Consider the following 24,102-nt stretch of genomic DNA (forward strand, 5'->3'; position numbering starts at 1 on the left):
GGAGGAGATTGCAGGCAGAAAATGATGTTCAATGAAGTCGCTTTGACATAGTTGACAAACTGTAATTATTGAAAATGCTTCCCACATGTTTCAAGAAAAGCTATAATGTGACAGAGATCTTTTGTCTGGGAGTCTAAACAGAAGAACTCCAACAAAAACTGGTGTATCAGAATTTGAGACACCTACTGCAGTTGGAAAAAGTAATATTTTGCAAGTATCCAGTCCAATACAAGTATTTTTACATTTTAAGTTTTCATCGCCTTTTACCTGATTTTAATCAACATCGACATTTGTACTTTTTTGTCCATGCTGGTGAAAGTAAATATAAATACAATATGGAAAATGGATGTTCAAAGTCAAAAATAAGTTTTCATATTTGCTCATTTCCTACTGATACAAAATACAGTGAATAAATGGTAGACAGAAAATAAATTTCAAATAGATAAATAACATATTCAATGTACCTTACGAAGACTTTTATACATCTATATAGCAGATTTTAATCATGTCTTTTAAATAGCACAATGTAAGACAATGTGATCAATTTTGATACATGGGCACAGAGAATGAAAGTACAGAAAAAGGTTTTCTTTTTCCTTTGAATGTTTTGTTATCTGTCAGTATTTTATTATATTTTTCGCAAAAGGCATTGACTTTTTCAATGAACACACCAATATACCTCTTTTTAATGGGTTTGCTTGCAGTATCTCAACATGGTTGATTTTTTTCTCTTGCTAACACCTTTAATCTTAGAGACTCAAATTGTATTCTTTCATTTATTAAATTGAGACTATTCTTTTCAAACTCTCAACTACATGCAATCTGTTGGTAGGCACATCTGTTTATTTTGGGTTTTAGTGAATCAATATTCACCTTGAAAATGAAGGTTTTCATATACAGTTTCTGTCAATATTATTCATGAGTGGCTCAGAGTTTTCAGAAGCCCTATGTGAAGAGGAAAAGCCCATTTAAAACTTATGAAACTTTCAGGCTAGGACAGACCAGGAGGTTGCATGAGGGGGATCGTGTTCCCTCAGGTACTTGATAGACATGATATACAATCCAAGAATTCTAGCGTGAGTGGCCATGCCTTATTCATAAAGCTTATCAGAAGTCAAAACTCTGCACTGAGTTGACATTAGGCTGGCATAAAGCAGCATGTGTACTGATTTGTTATTTTGACCGTTCTGTTCATTCTTGGGATTCATGTAGAGCGAGTTAGTAAGAAAAGAGTAAACATTAAACAAGAGGCATGAGATATGGGTTGTAAGAATTTGTCTCTTAAAGGGATTCCCAGTTACCAAGATGTTATTGTTCTATTTGATCAACATTTACACCGGCCAAAAGTGATATGTGTAATATGTAAAACAACTTTTCACTCAAAGACCACCATTGTTGTTTGCGTCACAATGCTGTCTGGATAGTGACGTTGTGAGGTTGAACTGGGCTCAGTCCCATTAATTTTACCTTAGAGTGCAAAAACATGTCATCTGTGCAACCCTTCCTATTTCAACCGGAGAGAGATCAGAGTGAGGAGGATAACACTGAAGACACAAGTCATAATGTGCTTCAAAATGAAGACAAACTAAGACGCGGATAGGCAAGGGTTGGCAAAAGTCTCTGGTGTGTGTGCTATCTGGTGTGCTAACTATGTAGTCGTAAGGAGCTCCGCTTTTTGTCATCAACTGTAAACTGTAGACTTACGCACTGCTGTTCAGACTGACCGTGGGGGGCTCATCATCAGCTTCCTCCGTGATTTTTCTGGTGCCTTTTGTGCTGGTGTCTTTCGTCATCAGGTGCTACTTCTGCAGTAGCAGGTTGTTGACATTTTTGCAGGAGAACATCTAACGTTGTGTGCCTGTGGTGTTTCTTCGAGTGGGCTCCCCTCTTTTCTCAAGGATCTTTGTATGCTTATGAAAGAAAACTTTAGGCATGCTATTTGGCTTTCCAGGCCGTTTAAAACTAGCAGCACCTGTGGGCTCTTCTTCCACTCCTTTCTCCTCTTATTGTCCATTGGAAAGCTGTGTAGTATAGCATAAGTCCCAAAATTACATCCCAAAGCGGCACAATGTGACATTATTACCATATATACCGAGCGAAAGTTCAAACTTGCGGGAAGCCAATGTTGAAAGAATGGTTGCACCCGTAGGTAAAAATATATTTTGAAATGTGATTTTTTTTTTAAGAAATAACAATTCTTTGTGTTTTTTTGAACAACACATTCTAGTATGAGGCAAACATTAAAGTATATGTATGCCTTATGCCTTATATATAAATGGAGCAGAGCATTTATTTTAACATATATATTTTACAAGCTGAACTTGTTCAAGCAACTTGTTATTAAAGCAACTATTGCTAATGTGAGACAGGGCAGATATAAACAGTTGCCAGTCTAGACGGTCTAGACTGGCAACTGTTTACATCTGCAGATTTCATCTTTACTTGGTTACTTTTAGCATCAGACAGCAGCCAGCAGACAAGGGACTCTTCGATTCACTTCCCTTGTCAATTAAGGAGCTTGAGTACAGCTTGAAGAAGTCACTGGCTGTGGCTGAAGTGGAAGGAGATGTTATGGGCGGCCAAATGACATTGTGGCGCCTTCAGGGCAACACATACCACATAGGTCTGAGCAGCCTGCGGTGGGCCAGCCTCAACTTAGGTTGTATGGTCATAAAAGGCCGAAACACCAATGAAACAGGGTCGCACAACTGATGAGGTTAGCACTCTATAGGTGCTCGCCTGTCATCCCCCAATCCAAGCTGTCCCGCCGGGCTCCTATCTTGGAAACTAAACCTGCCCATCACTTGCCTCCACCAACATGTCCGGTGAAGCCTGCACCGCTCACTACTTTCTCACCCTTCATCACTTCATTGGACACAGTAGTTCTATTGCCACTGATACCAGGAAGTTTAATAATCTGCAATTGTTGGCAATCTGGGCCACAATTTTCATACCCATATTTTCAAAACCAACCCAACTCAAGACCTTACAAACCATCCAAGAGGACATCTCCAACACCAGCATTGTGCTGATTTATAAAGGGATTCTAGTATCAATACTTGCAAGCATTCACAGAGAACACTATTTTGATTCCCGAAGAAGACAAAGATGGATTAGTGGGGCGGAAGATCTTTTAAGCCAAATAAATAAATACATAAATAAACAAACAATTAGTCTTTGGCCAGTATTTACCCTGACAGTATGTACATCTCATTGCCCTATATTTTTAAGTTTTTGTTTCTGTTTGTGAGCGACAATGAAGATAACAGTATCAACATTTGCGCATTAATTTACAATCTACAATGTGTATCTTGCACTCAAGGTCACAGAGGTGCAGGAGCCTATTCTATCTGTCATTGGGCGTGAGGTCGATGTTCCTTGGACCAGTTTCCTGTCAATAATATACCACATATAGAGTCAAACCATCATTCACTACCTTCTTTACACGTCCTGGCAGCCTGCTCACCTATTGCATGTTTGTAGACTGTGGGGGGATGCTAGAGGGAGCTCATGAAGACATTTAAAAACTAAAACTGAAATTAAGGGCTGTCTGAATGAATCATTTAACTGCTTGTATCAAGTCTTTGTAATATTTTTTATTCAGCATAATGAAACTGTCCTCATCACGTTTGCTTCATTCTCATCACATAAGGATCCTGAATATAACATCAGAGCAGCTAAATAGGAACATAATATCAACAGTTTAAAAAACATTTTTTTCTAATTATCTATTTGTTTCACTGACCTTCTGTTATTTTAACGAACAAGAAAAAGGCATATAATTTCTTGTAATATTAATTCTATCTACCAAAACAAATACACATAAACATATACCTGAAAATGTGTTGTAGGATACTCTTGTGTATGTTTTATGAAAATTAAATTCTCAAATTTTTCTGTCCGAAAAAATATTGTCTCTTGAGTATTTCATTCGACAATTTGCAGATTCTCCCAGATGCTAAATGGAAGGTTTCGTTAAAATTGAGAACTTACTCCGCGAAGCAGAATGAAATATTATTTTAGTTACATGAGCCTAAATGACCAATTAGCAATTTTAATGAGCCTCCAAAGTATTTTGCCAGTGGTAGGGGTTTTTTTTTCAGATAGAATGTATGAGTATACTTTTTGATTAGAGCATACTTGTTATTTGCTTTACATTTAGGTAGCAGTACGACTAGAGAAGCATAACATTGATGGAATTGCGCTTACTCTGCTGTGTGAGGATGAGGGGCAGTTCTTATTGAAATGTTATTATGTTCGTGAATAGGTCAACGCAATAAATACCTCTGTTCTATTCCAACGACAAAATTTTTTAAGAGACTATTTACACATTCTACCTGCTGGAGAGAGGACAGCAAATGACTTGATGCAGAAAAACAAAAAGCAGAAAAAACAATTTACAATGCTCCGATATGGACTGACACTACTACTACTACTAAGTAAATAATAATAATAATAATAATAATAATAATAACAATAATAATAATCATAGTGTGCAGTTGCTGATGCATCATTTAAGCAGCAAGTTATTGCATAATTGCATCCATTCTGAAATTAGTGTCAATTTCCATTTCAGACTGAGGTCAGCTTTCATTCTGATTAAACTATTGTCATGTGTTTGATCTATTAAAGGACAAGTTAAAAAAAAGTTGTCTTTATGACTATTTTAGTGCTTTAATCCAAAAAGCTAAAACATGAGGACATGGACACACAGGTAGATTTTATATAGTATGCAGGTCTGGACTGCCCTCTTTAAAATGATTTACAGAAACCCAGCATTCTCCATGAATGGAAGTACCTGGCAGCAGTGTAAAGACAGGGGTGGTTTGATGATTGAGACAGGCACCAACAATCTCGTAATAATAATAAAAACAATTATAATAATAATGATAATGATAATGATAATAATAATAATAATAATAAGAGTGGTGCTAACAGCTACAAGGTTCTGGTGACATAATACAATGATGGCTTCAGTAATCATATTATGAAATAATAATGGGTGCCTTCCAGGACTACTCAGCCCAGCCCCCTGAGAACCTGAAAAATAGAGCCCAGGGACTCGAGAGAAGACATAAAGTTGCCACCAGGCATTGATGAAGGGACTTCATGACATGACAGGATATGGAAAAATGGAAAGAAAGAGAGAAGTGCCTCAGCAGAGTAAACCTACAGCAGCAAAACTAAAGGCTAGCCTAGCCCAATGTAAATACTTTTCTCAAAAAGCCTAATTTTAAACAATGAAAGGATGCCCGGCCCTCATTTGAAATTATAGGATGCATCCACAGAAGAAGAGCTTGGGAACAGAATGCTCTGGGTCCTGTTCTGCTTTTAAAGACTCTAGGGACCAAAAGTAGCCCTGCGTTCTGTACGCACTTGAAGTTATAAGGACTCATGTTTCCTTAAGAAAGTGCTTTCTTATCAATTGTTCCATAGTAAAGAGTAAATAGAAACATATTAAATCAATAAACCCCAACTGGGTTGATCCAATCGCCCACTCCTCTCTCACTGCTCAAAGCACTGGCTCACCCCAAACTTAATACTGCATTAAGGTCCCCAAGGCACTACACTAACAAGGAAAGGGAACTAAATTGTCATCCTCAACAGGTCCAAGTCACTCTCCTCATGGTGGAATCCCTATTAGGCCAAAAAAATAGACAACAGCTCAGATACTTTCACAAAATGTTAAATTTTTGTGCATTTTGCGCAGATTTTTCTGTTCTGCACATTATCTTACAGATTGCAAAATCTGTAACTCATGACTAAATATTTGCTCTCAGATATTATGTTGAATAATACTAACAAACACAGAACAAAAAACAAAATCTGCCAAAGTAAATAAATGCACCACACAAATTGGACAGTACATTCAGGAGTTCATTTGTTCATTATCCACACCACATATCCTGCACTCATGAGATGCTAGAGCCTATGTTTGCTGTCACTGGGCAAGAGGCCGGGCACATCCTGGAGCGGTTGGCAGTCAATTGCAGGGCCACATTTAGAGACATGCCACCTTTCACAGTCTCAGTCTGAGCCGTTTAGGATCTCCAAGGAACCTCCTGCATGTACTGGACTGGAGAAACAGTAGAAGCTGGAGGAACCCACGCAGTCATGGGGGGAACATGGATGACACACACTAATTGAATAGAAAAAAAAAATGATATTTATGGCTTCATAAACCATATCAATAAGAAAAAATGTAATTTCAGAGCAATAATTTCAAAGAAATTGTGTGGCATGAAGGTCTCAATATTAGCAAGTCCTGTACAAGCAGGTCATATCAGACACTTTGCTCAAGTGTTGTGTGTGGTGATGTAGTATATCACCTCCTTACGTGTGTGTTTGTGAGGATGGAAAGGAGACAAAGACACAGCTATTCCTCCCGCAGTATGTGATAACAGAATAACAGAGAAACATTGCAGCTCGGTGAGTCATTCTGACACACACACACACACACACACACACACACACACACACACACACACACACACACACACACACACACTCACACACACACACACATAGGGAAGAGAGGAACACACAGAGCTCCTCCTTCTGTCCTTGGTCTTGTCCTTCACCAACTCTTTGCATGCGTGCGTGCGCACACACACACACACACACACACACACACACACACGCACGCGCGCATGTGCGCGCGCCCGCACGCTCATCAAACACGCAGCCTTCCTTCAGCAGCAAACAAGCTAATTTGCCATCCTTACTGGCATGATATGATTGTCATAATGGCAAAATGTAAAGTCAAGGGGAATACAACTACACCAGCAGCTGAGGCATCACTGTCATTTTTGACGATTCATAATTTCATGGTTAATTAAACTAAATAAATGAGACCAAAATTGCAGGGAAATGTAATTAATGAAACGGCAGGTGGGTATATGTTGCCAGATTGACAGTCATAGGATGAAAGGTTGATAAACTTGTGAAGGTCATACAATGTGCAGCAGGGAAAATAATCTCACAAAGTGCAGTTATTGTAAAAAAACATTTTTTTTTTGCTTTTTTGGGCTCAGAAAATCCATGAATAGTCAGAAACACAACCCACTTCACCTCTGTACTGTAGAGTCATGTCCAAAAGTTTTGAGAACACAACCATACACATCCATAGAAACATCTGGCAAACACCTCAAAACCCTGAAGGAACATAACTTTGTGAAAGTGTCACTCAAAACTTTTGGCCATGACTATACATGTAATTTCAAACCAACAATGAGAAATATTTGTAGAGTTCTACATTGTGAAGATGTACTGCTGCACTGCATTTCATAAATATGTAACTTATGAGGCACTGAGAGAGAGAGAGAGACAGGGTGTGTGTTTGTGTGTGAGTGAGTGTGTGTGTGTGTGGGGGGGGGTCTGGCTCATTCCCATTCATGTGGAGCATAATAAAATAATCTTTTTGATTTGCAAGCAGTGAATTCTCTTTGGTATCAGCGCTGTGCTGCAAATTTTCATCCTGGTTTAAGTGAAGCAGTGTGTCCTTTGCCTGCTTGTTTTTGTGGCATGAAATAGATGGGCTAAGTGATATTTTACATCGTTGGACAGCCTTGTTTTTGTTCGTCTTGTCGTTGAATAAGAAATACAGCAGCTGAAGCTTGCAGTCTTCATCTGACAGTGTTTTCTCACCCTTGCTGAACTCAACAGGCTTCACAGCACCTTGAGGTATATTATTTGGGTTGCAGCTAGTCTGGACTGGGTTAATCCTGGTCTGGCTTTAAACCATATAATGGCCAGGATAAATCTGGAGGCCAGGAAACACTCTGCCAAAGTGCATCTCCCTCAAGGTGCATGCAGAAGAAATAGGGCAGCCAAGTGTAAAAGTATCCCTGAAAACTGAATATAAAAGGACTTACTGTTAACAATACAGTCTGTAGCTCCCAAGCAAATCAGTAGGGCTAACACTTTAGTTGCTTCTGCTGCTCACAAACAATAGCATGAGGTTCACAGTAACCTACTGTTTGCATATATTTTCTTGGTTTCAAAAAAACACAAAACATATCTTAAAAGTATATGAGAATCCAGAATTGTGTACAGCCAGCAGATACTCACGCTCTGCAATCAATGTCCTTTTGATTCAGCAAGAACTTCATTAAGTTTATATCAGAGGTATCACCAGTGTTGGTCCAGTGAGTTAACCACCCATCCACTGTCTACCACTTATCCAACCCAGGGTCAAAGGGCATACTGGAGCCTATCCCAGCTGCCAATGGGCGAGAGGCGGGGTTCACCCTGGACTGGTCACCAGTCAATCACAGGGCTACATATACAGACATACCGGCCATTCACTCCCATTCACACATCTGAGGAATCTCCCCAATTTTTCCAATTAATCTACTGGATGTTTTTGGATTGTAGGATGAAACCCATGCAGACACAGGGAGAATGCAACCCCCACACATAAAGGTCCCTGCACAACTGTGCAGTCGTAGTTATGCATCAATTCATTTAATATGGAAATATTTATTTTCTTTAATATTATTTTTTATCAATATGAAAGGTGTTTTATCTTAAACACTGTCTCCCAATTACATGCACCTGTGCTTCTTGACACGCTAAGATACTTGTTTTGGTCATGTGACCAAAAACTAAGCCTATAAGTGAGCTAATAATTATAATAAGCTAACAGTTATAATATCTCAGGGCTCCAAGTGAGTTCTATCTTTTATATAGTTTATAATTGTTTTGGGGCATTTATTACAAGAAACAGAAAATCATCATGACTTTATGAATACTCGAAGAATGACAGAAACACACACACACACATACACACACACACACACACACACGAAAAAATGACAATATAAGTGTAAGTGCATTATTACAAACATAGAGAAGATGAGTGGGTTGAGAACATCTAAGACTATGTTGAGCCCACAGGTTAAAAAAAAAAAAGGTGGAGTCAGTGGCTGGCAGCTGGTTTCACAATAATGCAGCAGCAATTGAACACCATCATTCAGTGTATAAAACTGGCCTGAAAGCCCTGGAGCACGAGTTTTCAGGATTTGCGATTGTCTTCCTGCAACATCTTCCCTCTACTGGGATTTCAGAGGGATGCACACTGTATGTAGGATGTTAGATTTCTTTCTGGAAGGATCCCTTCCTGAATGTTGTCAGGCTATAGTTTAAGTCTGGCAGTGACTGTCTTTATCAACATACAGCCCATCTTATACGGACAACAAATTGAGGCAGAAAAGATCTGTAGACTCTTGATAGTTAGGAGGAAAATGGAAAAACACTCTCCACCCTAAAAAAAAACACAAAATATCCAAGTGACTGAACTATTAACTCTTGCATCTAAACTTGAAACCTACTGTAAATTTTGGGGAACAGAAGAACGATTCCTTACAATTGTCATTAGAAAAGTCAAGATTTGGATGGTCATTGCCGGCATGTGTTCCATTCGCACAGACAACTAGTTAATTGTAATCTGGGTGAAAAAGGCAAATATAATAATTATAAAGTAGCATCCTTGTGACACCGCGAAAAACCTCATTACTAATGGATCCATATATTTAGCATGTTTAACCAAATGTGCTGAGCTTCAGTCTTTGCCCTGTTTCACACGTTAGCAAAAACTGATCCGCCTTTGACATGGGACTTGCTAAGTGAAGTAGGCATAAACACGATTAAAAGGATTAGTTACAGTACTCAATGTACTCATTTCTAATTAAGAGAAATTATATTGCAAAATGCACCAATTTTACTGGATGGATTCAAGAGATTTTGAAGTTCATGTCTGCACCAATTCATTTATGTCATTATTGTCTTCAAGAGGAGCAGTGACTTTACTTGTTGTCAAGTTTCACCCAGAAACTGAACCCGGGTCACTTGCATACCAGGCAGAAGCTTTACCACAAGACCTCAAGGCAGATTCAGATACAGAGACAAGACTCGGCGCAATATCTTTACTGAGTTAAAAAGAAAATGCCAGAGCATGGCAAAGTTGTTCCAAAAGCACAAAGGATCCAAAGGAAAGAGGTCCAAACAATCTCAACAATTCCACAATCAGTAAGAGGTAGTAACAAAGGCAATCAGAGTCTACACAAAGTCAAAAAGCAAAGGGTCAAAGGCACACAAGGACACAAGGGGACTTTACAGTCATCCAAACGCTAGATAGACAATACAAAAACAGAGCAAAGAACAAAGAAAAAATAAACTGAAGGGGCTTGTTAAGGGAACCCAAACAAGTCACGGGTGGAAGTAAGTACAACTTAACAATGTCTAATCAACAGAAAATTTGACCCAACAACAACAAATCAGGTGAAAATGAGGACAACTAGTGGAAGTACAACAAAATCCTCACAGGTTTGCCAATCCAGTGGCACTGCCCTGCAATCCACGCAGTGTTGCAGAGGCATTTCAGCCAGGACAGCACCACAACTTCCTGAGCCTTGAGGAACCCAGGGCGGACCTCGTCCACCCTTCTACCTACGAGTTTTTTGACTGCCTCAGCAACTTCGGACCCAAAAATTGGTGGACCAGCCTTAAGTCCCATAAACTCTGCTGTCTCACTCTGCTTTTGTTCAGACATGTCCTAGGGATTGAGAAGTGGTTGGAGGTGTTCCTTCCACCAAAGGTCGAGGTATGCAGCGCACCATTCCCACCGGGCTGACGGTTCCCTGCTTCCTCCTACCGAGCCGCTTGATGGTGGGCCCCACTCCAGCCACCACCTAGCTCACTATGCACCCGACCCCCTTGATCCTTCCTTGGGGTGAGATTAGGGGAACGAGGATCCGTGTTGCCTTTTCTCCATCAAGCCCAGCCCAATGGCCTGGCTCTGGGGGCCCCGATGAACCACATCCAGATACGGGAAAACTGGGTATATTTCTTTCAATCATGCAAAGAGGGTGTTCTCAGCCGAGCTTTGTCTGGTCCCCACCTTGCACCTACTTACCTTGGGTGAACAAACAACAACAAACAATTTAGCTCCTAAGATCAGGGGGACATGTAAAAACCCTCCCATCACAACTAGATAGCAGGGGGGGAAATATTTTTTTTCCGGAAATAGACTTTCTCTGCAGTCCTAATGCTGCTCAGAACAAATCTCAAACAGCACAAGATGGCAGAAACCGATGGAAGTTGTATCAGGTCTGTTTTTAAAATCAAATCTGTTTCCATTGAGGGCAACAGTTTGTTCATGCCATATTTATTACTGTCTCTGTTCTACTACTCTTATTCTGATATCACTTTGCTTCACACACTGGAGGGAAATGAGCAGGATTACACTGTCAATGACCCAGCTGAGAGACTCGTGTGAGGATCAGCTTGGTTACACAAACTCAACAAAATGCCCAGCTGTGGCAACTACATGCTCAGCTCTTTTTACAATTCATGCAAAGCTGTATTATCCATTGTTAGTTTCTCCTCAATCTTGCTGATTATGAGGTTTGAAACCCATCATAACATGGCAAGATACAGAAACTGAAAAAAGTGTTCAAACCAAACCGTAGAAGCATTTTGCATCAAATTACGGCAAATTAGAGCTGTAAGGGAATTGTCCTCTATCCTCGAGCACAAACTTTTGCATTAACACAGAGGGGGCTGAAATCACTGGCATCAGATCTGTCTCCCCTCTGTCTTTTGGAATCCATCAGTAGAAAACTTCAGAGAACCCCCAGCTGCTTACGGCAGGTCTCTTGCTGTGAGGAGGTCACCAAATTAGGCAGCTTGCCTTTTGTAGCTTCTCTCTAAAACTGATAGAATTTGGAATGAGTCTCACTTTAGCTATGCTCTGTCGAGAGGCCATTGTCAAAGATTTCTGAAGCATTTCTTTTTGAGTTTTAAAATAAGTTGCCCCCCACCTGGATTTTTATTTTCCCTTTTTTATATTATTTTATGAAATTGTGTTATTATGTGCAGATATTTATTTTACACAATCCAGATGCTCAGAAGTTACATGAGAAGAATTTCCAATTTGGGATGCAAAAGGTTTTTTTTATACCTCTTTTCTAGTCATTATTTAATTCCTTTTGATGTTTTTTTTTTTTTTCTTTTGGAAAAGTTATTATCCTCTAATATGAACCTTCAGGCTCCTGTTTTAATTCTCCACAACTGTTTTCTGCAAGGTGAGAATTCAGCTGAATCACAGCCCCTCATAGCAAATAATGACTGACCTCCCTAATACAAAGGCAATTCACTTGGCAATTTTCAAAGGAACTCAGAGGACATTTCTAATGTGGAAACAATTTGACAAGAGAAATGAGGAAGAGGAGTCTGGGCTCCAGAATAATCTCCCTCTCTGCTCAGTTTTCAAACTTCTTTTTTGACCAGACAAGATGGAAACATTTGAATTAATATCTGATGCTAATCAGAATTATGCACTCAAATGTTTTCACACTATGTTGACACTTAGAGAAAACCCTGCATTACAGCTACTAGATTTAAATTTAATGCAGAACTACTCAATCACAGGCACCGACACTAATAAAAAAACCAATGTAAGCAGAGTAAATATCAAGTATAAAACTATTAACTGTGAAAACTCAAAGGTAAGTGGAGTTGCTAAACAGTAGCGTCTATTCCCGTACACATCAACTAAAGGGTTGATACGACTGCTCATGTAGCAGAGGATAACAATATATGTTGACAGCAACATAAAGGACTAAATAAATAGATGTATGAACAAAACCACAAAGCAGCATAAAATCTGCTATGAAAATTTTAAATTTTCCTAATCTGCGGCAGGTTTTCAAGAACAATCACCCTTGCAACTATTAATGTCAAGAAAGAGGATGTTTTCCCTTCAGATTTATTTGCCGTGGATGGTCATCAAAACCCACAATCTAGCCTTGATATATTTATTACGATTTGGGGTAACATGGCATTTAAATGGCTGGAAATGTAAGGTAGGTAATGTTTTATGTAATTTAGGTGGCTCCTGCGTGCAAATGTTTTCCGAACGTCTCCACACTACACCATGGATGCCTAATGAATTCCATTTTATGGTCCCTTTATCCAAGGCCATATTCATCCATATTTGTTAACATTTTATCCACACAAGCAGTGAAAACATCATATATTTTTAGTGAGATATAAAAAGAATCAATTTCTTTTAGTTGCATACCACAAGCTCCTTGAGGTTTAAATATGTTGGCTTTAATCATTTGTGTTTATATTTGATAAAACCTCAGCATTTTTTTTTTTTTTTTGCTTATAACTCCTTTTCCAAAGCAAACTATTCATTTACCTTGTATCCGTGTCTGTGTACTTGCTGTTAGTGTGTATGTGCCAAGCATGCAATCCTTTGGATATTGCTTAAGGAGAGGTTGAGTCAATGAAGCATAAGACCGCAGTCACTTCTTGTTCATTCAAGGCAGAGTGGGACACCTGTGCCATCTCCAGTTCGACTGCTCCGTCTCTGCACCAGGATCCGGTGGCAACGCTGAGGGCCTGATCTAATGGAAACTGGCAGTTGAATAAACTGACAGGCGACCAGCCAACCAACTGCAGTTGTCTGCACTTTTCCTTAATAGATATTATTTCTGCTGTACAGAGCAGTAAATTGTAAAATGATCTGTGAATATGACGGATTCAAGCAGGTTGGACCAGGTTGAGGAAGCATCAGGGGTACAATGCGATAGAAGACTATCAGCCAGAATGAAAGCAAAGTTGTACTTAACTGTAAATAAAAAAAAAAAACGTCTGTGAATGTGACATGTAATGCATATGAACTGGGAATGTCTTGTTATCACTCAACAGTGATCAGGGGCAGGAGGAAAATGAATGACACAAAATTGCTGCGATTTTTCTTGCCAAACAAAAAAGTCTAGGCATGAGTTTTCACTGAGTGTAACTGGCTGGATTTTCACCTGTGAGCTTAAACAGAAATTGATTTTACCTTTCTTGAACATCTTTTTTTTTTCTTCCCAATTTAGCACATGGACCTAACAAGACCCCCAAAATGATGTAGCCACATCAGAGAACGTAACATAACATAGCTGTTTGACTCAGGTACCTCAAGTACTCAAGAGCCGTTGAAATGCAAGTTCATTTTTGCTAATTGATGACACTGATGTCAGATTTTTGATCACGATTCCCTTCCATAGTTAGGGTGTATTTGCCAGGAAAATTACAACTGGAAAGATTAGTAGTTTTTTCATGTTGCACAGGGATGCAATTATAAATTTTATCACAACGCTCCTCTATGATTTTAGAATTTGAATGTTTTATATGAGACCCCAGTTGTAACTGGCATTCAGAGTGATAAGCATCAAAACCAAACATAAATCACCTGTATCCGCTAAGCAGGTCACGAGTACCATCAAAATCTACTATTACGATCTCAAAAAGTACAAAAGACTGAAAACAAATGACAAGAATGACAACCCAACCCCCTATCCATGCGAGCAGGTTATCACAGTAACTAGCATGACCAGCAGCGTGTACAATTGTCAGATTGCATCAAGTCAACCAGGTCCAGATGCCAGGCCATGCCAGGCCATACACAATCTCACAGTCTCTGGAGGCAGTGCTGCTGTGTTTATTTTTAGACAGAGGCACCTTATAAGCACAGCCTGGTCACATCACATCTGTGTAGTTTTAATGTTGAGCCTTTTCCTATCACAGCAATGTGCCCTTTTATGAAACGCCCAGAGTCAGACTACAAATCCGACAGAGATTTCGAATGACACCTCAAAAACAGAGGAGAAACAATGTGTGAGGCTCTTCCTGCTTCGATCATGGATGTTGTTTTAGTGCTTCAACACTGTTACTACACTGTTAGGGCTTGTTACTTTAAGACCTTTCTCTGACATGGTCATAAATATGTTTGTCCAAGGGAAAAATAAAGATTTCATTGGCAATGATCATTGCCTCTGTACATCTCTACATCTCTCTCTCTCTCTCTCTCTCTCTCTCCCTATATATACACACACACATATATATGTGTGTGTGTGTCATCCTCTGTGTTGTTGAACTACAAATTTCTGTAGTATAGTCAATGGCACAGAGGCTCTAGTAGCACAGTAGCACAAACCCCACAGGGCCCAAACTATCATCTCTAAATATCATTTTGAGTTGAGCAGGCACAGCACAGTTTAAACCGCTGAAACCTCACTGAAATGTTTTAGTTTGTTGAGAGGTTTTGTTGTACAATTGCATTTAGCAAATAAACAACCGACTGGTATGTTTTTGAAAAACAACACTTTTAGAGTTGAAAACAATTTACACGAAAAAGTCAATGTTATGTCAGTTGTTTTCCCATCTCTGATTCTGAAGGACCACAATTTTCCTTATAGCCAAAATCCACCAACCACACATGGCATATTTAAACACATGCTTTGTATTTTTTTTTTTTTTTTTTCCTGAGGAATTTTCAGTTCAGCTTAATGGTATAATAACAATAGGAATAAGTATTTAAATCTGCTTTTATGTGATGTGTTGGGTTGTACCAGACACAACATCTAGTGTCTGGTACATAGAGGTGAAAGTAGTTTTAAATTCTTGCTGGTACTATTACCAAAATCTTCATCTCTCACTCTTACTTCAATATTTTACTGAAGGCTACCTGTAGGCCAATGGAGTGGGCAAGAATTAAAAACTTGACAATATGGTCAATGATTCCCGGAATCACAAAATGTGCGCAATTTTGATGGTGGTATTTATCGTTCATCGTATTCCCATAAAAATATAATGACATGTACAGTCATGGCCAAATGTTTTAAGAATGACACAACCATAGAAACATCTGGCAAACACCTAAAAACCCCGAAGGAACAGACTTTGCGAAAGTGTCATTCTCAAAACTTTTGGCCATGACTGTATAACTTGAAACCAACTGAATGTGTAATTTCTTTGAAGAAAGGTTTTGTATCAATTCTTCATAAGAATAATATTTATTCAATTTGATTAAAGTGAGAAAATTAAAAAAAAAAAGATTTCCTTGGAAATTTGGTTCTTTGGTTCTCAGCCACTCAAGTTTGGAGGATACATTCTGTTGTATTCTGTTAAAATAATCATAGAGACTTTTCTTCTTTTTTCCACTTTCAAATCTCCAAAGACCTGGTCCGTCACTGAAAAATTTGATGTTTAAAAGTTAAAAATGTTGTCTAATGAAGTGATAATCAGAGAGATGTATAGTCAGGAGGATGTCTGCTTGGTCATCAGAGTTGTCTGATAAAACACTTTTCAGTTTGAAGAAAAACACTTTGTTCCAGAATTTTACCAGAATAAAAATGAAAAGATGTGCTCTGTAGACTGACCACATCATTCTACAGTTCTTAAAGGTTAACTACTCACAGAATACACATAATTTTTCCTATGTGAAGTATCCACTCGTGTTTTCTAGAAGTTGAAAAATTGTGAAAAACCCACTTTTCTGGGTTACAACATGCAAATTCAGCTACTTAACTCAATTTACCCCTTTTATTCAACTACTTAGCTGCATTCTCTTAGACCCCAAAGATCCACTGTTTTCAAATGTTAATGTATGCACTGTATAATCGTGGGTGCAAAAGTAAGCTCATCTACATGATCCAAATACATAATAGATAACACAAAACAGATCAAGAGAGTGCAGACAGTGAACTCCCAGAGGGAAGCTGAGCAGCTACAGTAGAAATGAGGAAAGGATAGTCAAGTTATCTGATTTGGCCAATCCTCCAACCGCCACATTGTAGCCCACCCATTTCTCCTTGTCCTCCTCTAATGAATTGGGGAGCTTCTGTGTCTCCTAGGAACGCTATTAAGCTCAAGGTAGATTAAATTTTAATAGAGAACTGGAAATGAGATGCTTTACTCACTCCTTAGTCTCGCTCATGGTCCAGTCACCTGACAGCGCTCTGGATCGAGCAGCAGAAGACAGATCAGTTCAACATATGGAATGAATTTGAAAGTGTGTCTTATGGATTGGTGAGGGCACACTTTTAAGTTTGGTATAGCATCTTTTTACAAGCAATAGTTAAGAGATGCTTCATAGATAAACCACATTTCTACCACAAACCACAGTTTCCACAGTAGTTTAGAAAAAAGAAGAAAAGTACATTTACATTTAAATTCAATAGTTAAATAAAATGCTTGCAATTGCCCCCTCCTCAAGCCACCACCTTATTGCAGTGGAGGCGTGGAGCTATGCTATTGTAGGCTTTTTGCCCTTGGTAGAGTCACCCAAGGCAAACAGGTCCTGGGTGAGGGACCAGAAAAAGTGTGGCTCGAGAAAACCCCAATGAAGAAAAAGACAAATGTAATTGGTTTTCCCTTGCTCGGACGCAGGTAACCAGGGCCCCTCCCTGGAGCTAGGCCATGAGAAGGGGCTTGATGGTAAGTGCCTGATGAACGGGCCTGCATCCACGAGGCTCAGCCAGGCTATCCCAAGTTCCGAAAGTGCGACTTGGGTCCTCCTTCCTTTAGCGTCACCACACATAGCAGGGACCATTGGAGTTGGGTGCGACAAGAGCCTTGTGGTGGCTGTCGTGGGGGACCTTGGCTGCTGAAACATGGAACATAACCTCTCTCGTGGGAAGGAGCCTGAGTTAGTGCATAAGGCTGAAAGGTTCTGGCTAGATATAGTCAGACTCACCTCAATTCACAGCTCGGGCTCTGGAACCAAGCCACTTGAGAGAGGCTGGACTGTTTTCTACTCTGGAGCTGCCCCCAGTGAGAGGCACCAGGCAGGTGAGAAGCACCAGGCAGGTTTGGGCTTATTGATTTCCCCCCGACCCAGCCGTTTTGGAGTCTCCTTTTGGACTCCAAAAAGGGTCCGCGACTGAGCACTCCTGTCAGGGACTGCCTCGTCTTACTGGGGGATTTAAACATTTAGGTGGGTAGCCACAGCAAGACCTGGAAAAGCGTGACTGGGAGGAATGGTCTGCCTGATCTGAACCCAAGCAGTGTTTTGTTACTGGACCTATGTGCTTGTCATAGACTGTCCATAAAGAATACCATGTTCAAACGTGAAGGTGTACACCTGTGTACCTGGCATTGGCACACCTTAGGCCACATGTTCTGGATACTCCGGGGGTAGTGAAGGAGGATGCCAGACATGGCAGACCCAAATATATTGTGAGGGTGTGAGGGGAATGTTTGGCAGAGTCCCCCCTGTCGGAAAAAAATCAGGCATTGGTGGAGTTTGGTGAGGCCATGGGGAACAACTTTTGGAAGGCGCCAAGGAGATTCTGGCCCACCATTTGGTGGCTGGGGAGGGGGGGCAGTACACTGCCAACAGTGTGTAGAGTGGGGATGGGTGGATCGGTGGAAGGAATTCTTCTAAGGCCTTCCCAATCCCAGCAACGTACCTTTCTAATGAGGAAGCAGAGTCGGGGGACTCTCCTGCTTCCGGGGCTGAAGTTCCCGAGGTAGCAAAAATGCTCCTTGGTGGTGGGGCCCCAGGGGTAGATGAGATATGTCCTGCATTCCTAAAGTCTATGAATGTTGTGGGGCTGTCCTGTCTGACACACCTCTCCAGCATCTTGTGGAAGGTCGGGACAGTGATGCTGAATTGGCAGATTGGGCTGATAACCCCCCGCTTCAAAAAGGGAGATTGGAGGGTGTGCTCCAACTAGGGGGGCACCTTACTCCTCAGCCTCCCTGGGAAAGTCTGTTCAGGGGTCCTGGAGAGGAGGGTCAGATGGGTTGTTTAACCTCAGATCCTGGAGGAGCAGTGTGATTTTTGCCCTGTTGCTGGAACAGTGGACCAACTCTGTGATTTGTGGACCTGGAAAAGGCATTCAACTTTGTTCCATGGAAATTCCTGTGGGGGGTGCTCTGGAAGGATGGGGTACCAAACCCCATAATAAACCCCTGTAATAAAGGCTGGTCAGTACTTGTATGATTGGTGTCAGAGTATGGTCTGGTCGGATTTATTTCTGGTGAGGGTTGGACTCCCCAGGGCCACCCTTGTCACCTATTCTGTTCATAACTTTTATGGACAGAATTCTAAGGTGGTTTGGGTCTCTCCTTTTTGCATATGATGTGGTTCTGTTGGCCTCATAGGACCACAAGCCCGCTTCTCGATCATGCAGTCCGCACCAGAATTTGAAGCAGCCGTGATGAAGATCAGCACCTCCAAATCTGAGACCATGGTTGTCAGACGGAAACGGGTGGAGTGTCCACTCCGGGTCAGGGAGGAGGTCCTGCCTGAAGTGGAGAAGCTCAAGTATCTCATGGTCTTGTTCACAAGTTAATGAAGGATGCAGTGAGTGATTGATAGACAGATTTGTGTGGTATTAGCAGTAATGCCGACTCCGCACCGGTCTGGTGAAGAAAGAGCTGAGTCAAAAGGCCAAGCTCTCAATTTACCTGTCGATTTATGTTTCTGCCATCAATTATGGTCACAAGATGTGGGTCACAAGAAAACTGTTGTGGAAATGAGCCTTCTTTGCAGGGTCTTAGGACTCTCCCCTAGAGATAGGGTGAGGAGTTTGGCCATCCAGGTGGGGCTCAGAGTAGAGTCACTGTTCCTTCGTATGGTAAGGAGTCAAATGAGGTGGCTCGGGCATCTGATTAGGATGCTTCCCTGGACGACTCCCTGCTAAGGTGTTCCGGGCATGTCCAACCGGGAAGGAGTCCTGGGGAAGACCCAGGACATACTGGAGACACTATGTCCCTAGGCTGGACCTGGTAAAACCACAGGATCCTCCTGGAAGAGGTAGACCAAGTGGCCCAGGTGGGGGAAGTTTGGTCTTCACTGCTTCAGCTGCTTCCCCCACAACCCAATCCCTCATAAGTGGTAGAATATGAATGGATGGATGGATGACATGTAATTGCTACAGAGAATTACATCTGCAACATATATACTATAATATGTGCCAAGTCATTCCATATGCTAACAGCCTACATGGACATTGACATAATTTAGTTAGTTTTTTTTACTCTGGTACATCTAAATCACACTTTCAGAAAACACATACCTGTATACATAAATGACTAATGTTGTATTCTGTCTTAGCTTCTGCTGTAAGCAGAGGTATGGGAATGGAATAATTTGCTGATACAACCCTAATAAAGTCCAGCTGCTCTATTACACTGTAAATGCAGATTATCAAATAGGGCCATATATTAAAGTGACGGTATGATGATTACATTGTGCCAGTGTTAACTGAAGGAGGCTTGGCAGGGAAATTCTTCAACACCAACGACTATAAAATAACAGTTCCTACACATTGATCGATTTAGAGATCGAGAATATCTTTCTCTCATTGTGGATTCAACTGGCTGTATTGCTGATTCAAGAAGTCATATTTATCATTCATCAGCCTGACAACAAGTGGAGTTTTTAAGCTTCAATAGCGAGTGGATTTACCACACCGTTTCAATCAGCAGGAGAGGATGGACACAAATCCTGGATGTATTTTACTTTCTTGGGAAGGATATTGGATTATATGGGTCATGGTCGGACACCGCAGACGCTGATACTTAAGTAACATAAAGTAAGGTGTAAAGAATTACTTTCAGTTTAAATTAACATTTTTGTTGTTATGTTTTTCAACTCTGCATGTATCCCAGCTTTCAAATGTTAGGCAGGCATGGCTTGGGATGACCTCAAGCAATTGATAACAAACCCTGAATTTACAATCCTGCATTCCTTGTCTTAATTTTATTTTTGGCATGCATTTAACAAGTGAATAAAGCTTCCCAGCCCAGGTGTAATGCACTCATGAACTGCATCATCTGAAAGGTTGTGCTCTTTCCTATTCTTCTTGCAACATGTTCCCAAAAAGACAAGACAGTTATCAACTTACTTCACATTTGTAATGAGACATTTTAGTACTAAAATACAGTGAAAATAAAAACAGTTATCAAAGCTAAATTTCATGATGAAACGATTGCTGTCAGCAGAAGTTGTGACAAGGATATTTATACTCAGAACAGGATAGAAGTAGTTCTGATGCTATCACAGTTTTCAAGGACTCTTTAGCATCATCAGTCGAAGCATTTGGTAATACATGATTAATATTTGTCATAAAATATTGGTGAAGTAAAAAAGTGAATTATGAGCCAAAAGCTTAAACTTTGTTGTTCCGGCAAGATGGAAAGAAAGGTAATGAAAGACAAATGAGAGTCAAGGCATAATGGACTTCCATCACTCTAATCACAAATGGATCCATTGCAGGCGAGGAATGCATCAGTAATACGCTGATAAAAGAAGCAGGGTAAAAGACCGTTCTTTATGCTTGGCTTTGTAAAAAAAACATCAAAGAGACAGAAAGACCTTTGGAAGAGTGGAGGGAAAGAAGAGACAAAAATTGAGGAAAATGTTTCAGAAGGAGAAAAAAATAAATGATGAGGGAAATGATGGAAAGAAATTTTTAAAATTTATCAGAGGGCAGTGACAGTTCAATGACAGTGATCCCCTCCCATGAGATGCCCTGGTTGAGATTAAAAGCACAGATTTCCAGAGTAATCAAATGCAAATTTTCAGTGATCATAGCAACGACTTCTATGCCCATTTCCTCACAACAGTGTAATGTAATGTAAAAACCTTTTTTTTTCTATCCTCTGTAGGAAACAAGTGGAGCTGAAGTGATGAAGCCTATGCTAACAAAAGAGCACAAATCATTTAAAAAAACACAAATCAATCATCGTATGATAGGCTATGTTATTGAATCAGTCAAATGTATCATGTGACCCTAATTTACATAATAGATCGGGCTGAATAGCGCTCAACATTTCTCCATTTGAAAGGTTGGGATCTCCAACCACAACACCATCACTGTCACAGTGTGTATTGGTCTAGAATTGTGGCATTGCTGTCAGTTATTCTGACAGGGTCATAAAGACACGTTAGAAAAGCAGAAAAATCCATTATCAAAAAAAGCTTTTCATGAGTCTGGCAGCTGTGGATTGACGTGTCCTCACTTTACAGTAAGTCCTGAAATGGTGGGGAAAAATACAACAGAGGGGTAAAATGTATATTTCAAATTCATGACTCACATTGTCTGTTCTGAGCTTCTTGGCAGGGCAGCCTCCATCCACAGGATGTAGCATATAATACAGCCGCACTTTATTTGCATGTTTCCGGCTCTGGAGGAGGAGAAGAGTTGTCAGTAAAGCAGAATCAAAGAAGGTGACTCTTGCGATGTCCTTTGAGATCAGGATTAATTCATTTGAAGGCAGTACAGTGTTGACTCCATATAAGCTTCACGTGTCCTCTCTAATTTCACCTTGCCAATAGATATTACATTTCACCAGCAGCAATTCAATTAGTGTGTTAAAATGGAACACAGTAGCCTTCATCCCCAGGCTCCGCAAATGCTTTTCAGTGATGAATTCAATGCAAAAAAGTTGCAAGACCTTCCAGATTTTACAATGACATATTCTAGTAGTAATTGAACAAATGTAGATGAAAATAAATGTTTTCAAGTACATTAAACCACCAAATGTGTCTGGAAAACTCCTTTCACTACCCTGAACAACCTTTATCTACCTTAACCTTTTTAATATGCCTAATTTATAAAGCTTAATTATGCCTAATTTTCAGGCGTGTAAAATCTACATATCTACTGTCGAAGCATTTTTAGTATTACTTTTCCCACCTTTCTACATTAAAACAGAATACCTGGTTTCTCAGGAAGCTTTGAGCATACAAGCATGATATGATCCAGATCCAATCAGCCAAAAGGAAAGGAAGAGACCTGCACATCTTATTCCTGGACCTTGGTGGGTTTGGGCTTGGCACAAGTCGACAGACGTGGCAAAAAGCAATATCAACCCAGAGGAGAAAGCTGGTAGTGGCTCAGGTGTGGCAACAAGAGGAGGCAGACAATTGCGCAAAGGCAGTCTTGCAGTCAAAACAGTGCTAGTGGACTAGCTGGGAAAACTTTGTACTTAGAAAGCTCAACTGGAAGGATCTCTTGGAGATGGAAGGAAGCCAAATCAGCTGAGCCCCCTGTGATGTTCTTCCCATACCCACAAACCTAAACCAGTGGTTTGGTGAACTCCCACAAAACTGAGGCACAGCAAAACCAGTTTGTCCCGGGGCCGCTATTCGTGAAGACACAACCAAGTTTTACGACATCAGGCCATCGCCATGGAAGAAAGGAGAACTACCACCAATGCCCTCCCATCCCCAGTGCCTGGACACCCACCCGCCACACTGTTTTTAAGAGCAGGTCAACGTCCAACAACACCAGCTCCAAAAGTGGAACCGACCCTCTTAAACCCTTGGAGAATGCAGGTAGACCACATTACACCTGATCTCAGGCCAGCCCCTGCCTTGTGGTCAACCCCTTTAAGTCTGTGCTCATTGTGCAGCTAACTGTATGGGAAGCAGCAGTTGGTGAAGCATATGAGCGTAAACGACTGAAGTACTCTGACATAACAGCCAAGGTCGAACGATGTGCCTGGCGTGCACAAGTGCTTCCTGTAGAGGATGGCTGTAGAGGATTTGTCGCCATGTCCACAACCAACCTTCTTAAGGGAATGGGAGTGAGGGACGGGCCTTTTCGACAAGCTGTCAAATCACTGTACGGCACTGCCGAATAAAGCAGCAACTGGATATCAATGAAGAGAAAGGATTGCATCACCGTTAAAAAAGAACCACCAAGGGGTAAAAGCAGAGGGAGGCACATCTGGGACACCAGATAGCGCTGCTGAGCCCTTTAGAGGTGTCGTGTGCCTTTCAATGAACCACCAATGACGGAGGATGCCAACCTGAAGACCCCCATGAAGTGTTTACCACTTTACCCTCAACCCCCCACCAATGGCTGATTTAAGAGATTGTACTACGTAGCCCTATAAGCTCAGCTAATATAATGAATGCAAAAATCATTTGACTTTTTGGATCTTGTAGATTAGTTGCAAAGATCAAGTTCAAATAATGTGATGTTACCTACCATACCACTGCTATGGTAGGTATGGTACATGAAAAATAAAGAGAAAAAGTTGTTTTCGTGACATGGATGACTTTCCTTTTGCACAATATTGTTTCACAAACCCGCTTAATTGACAAATAATGCAACATTTGTGTATAATTAAAACAGGATGGTGAAACTTTTTTCATTTTTATTATTTTTGTACAAGCACCATGACAATGGATTTCTGATATAACAGTGATATTACCCAACTGGCAATTGTGTCAGACACAGCAGGAATCTACAGAATCAATTGGCTGAAGTCAAGGTGACTGCTGCTGCTTATGCTACCTCT

At 40.5% G+C, this 24,102-nt stretch overlaps 1 protein-coding gene across 1 annotated transcript in view; it reads right to left on the reverse strand.

Moving 5' to 3' along the window:
- The window catches only part of zmat4a (zinc finger, matrin-type 4a), a 156,362-nt gene that overhangs the window by 71,846 nt on the left and 60,414 nt on the right, over positions 1–24,102 (reverse strand). Inside the window, exon 3 of the mRNA XM_086169614.1 lies at positions 21,889–21,978. Coding sequence (XP_086025740.1) covers positions 21,889–21,978 — 90 coding nt within the window. The remainder of the gene's footprint in view (positions 1–21,888; positions 21,979–24,102) is intronic.

Source organism: Fistularia commersonii, chromosome 22 (genome assembly GCF_037954325.1).
Source record: "Fistularia commersonii isolate RoL2024-O1a breed Wild chromosome 22, RoL_Fcom_v1.0, whole genome shotgun sequence".
Taxonomy (NCBI): Eukaryota; Metazoa; Chordata; class Actinopteri; order Syngnathiformes; family Fistulariidae; genus Fistularia; species Fistularia commersonii.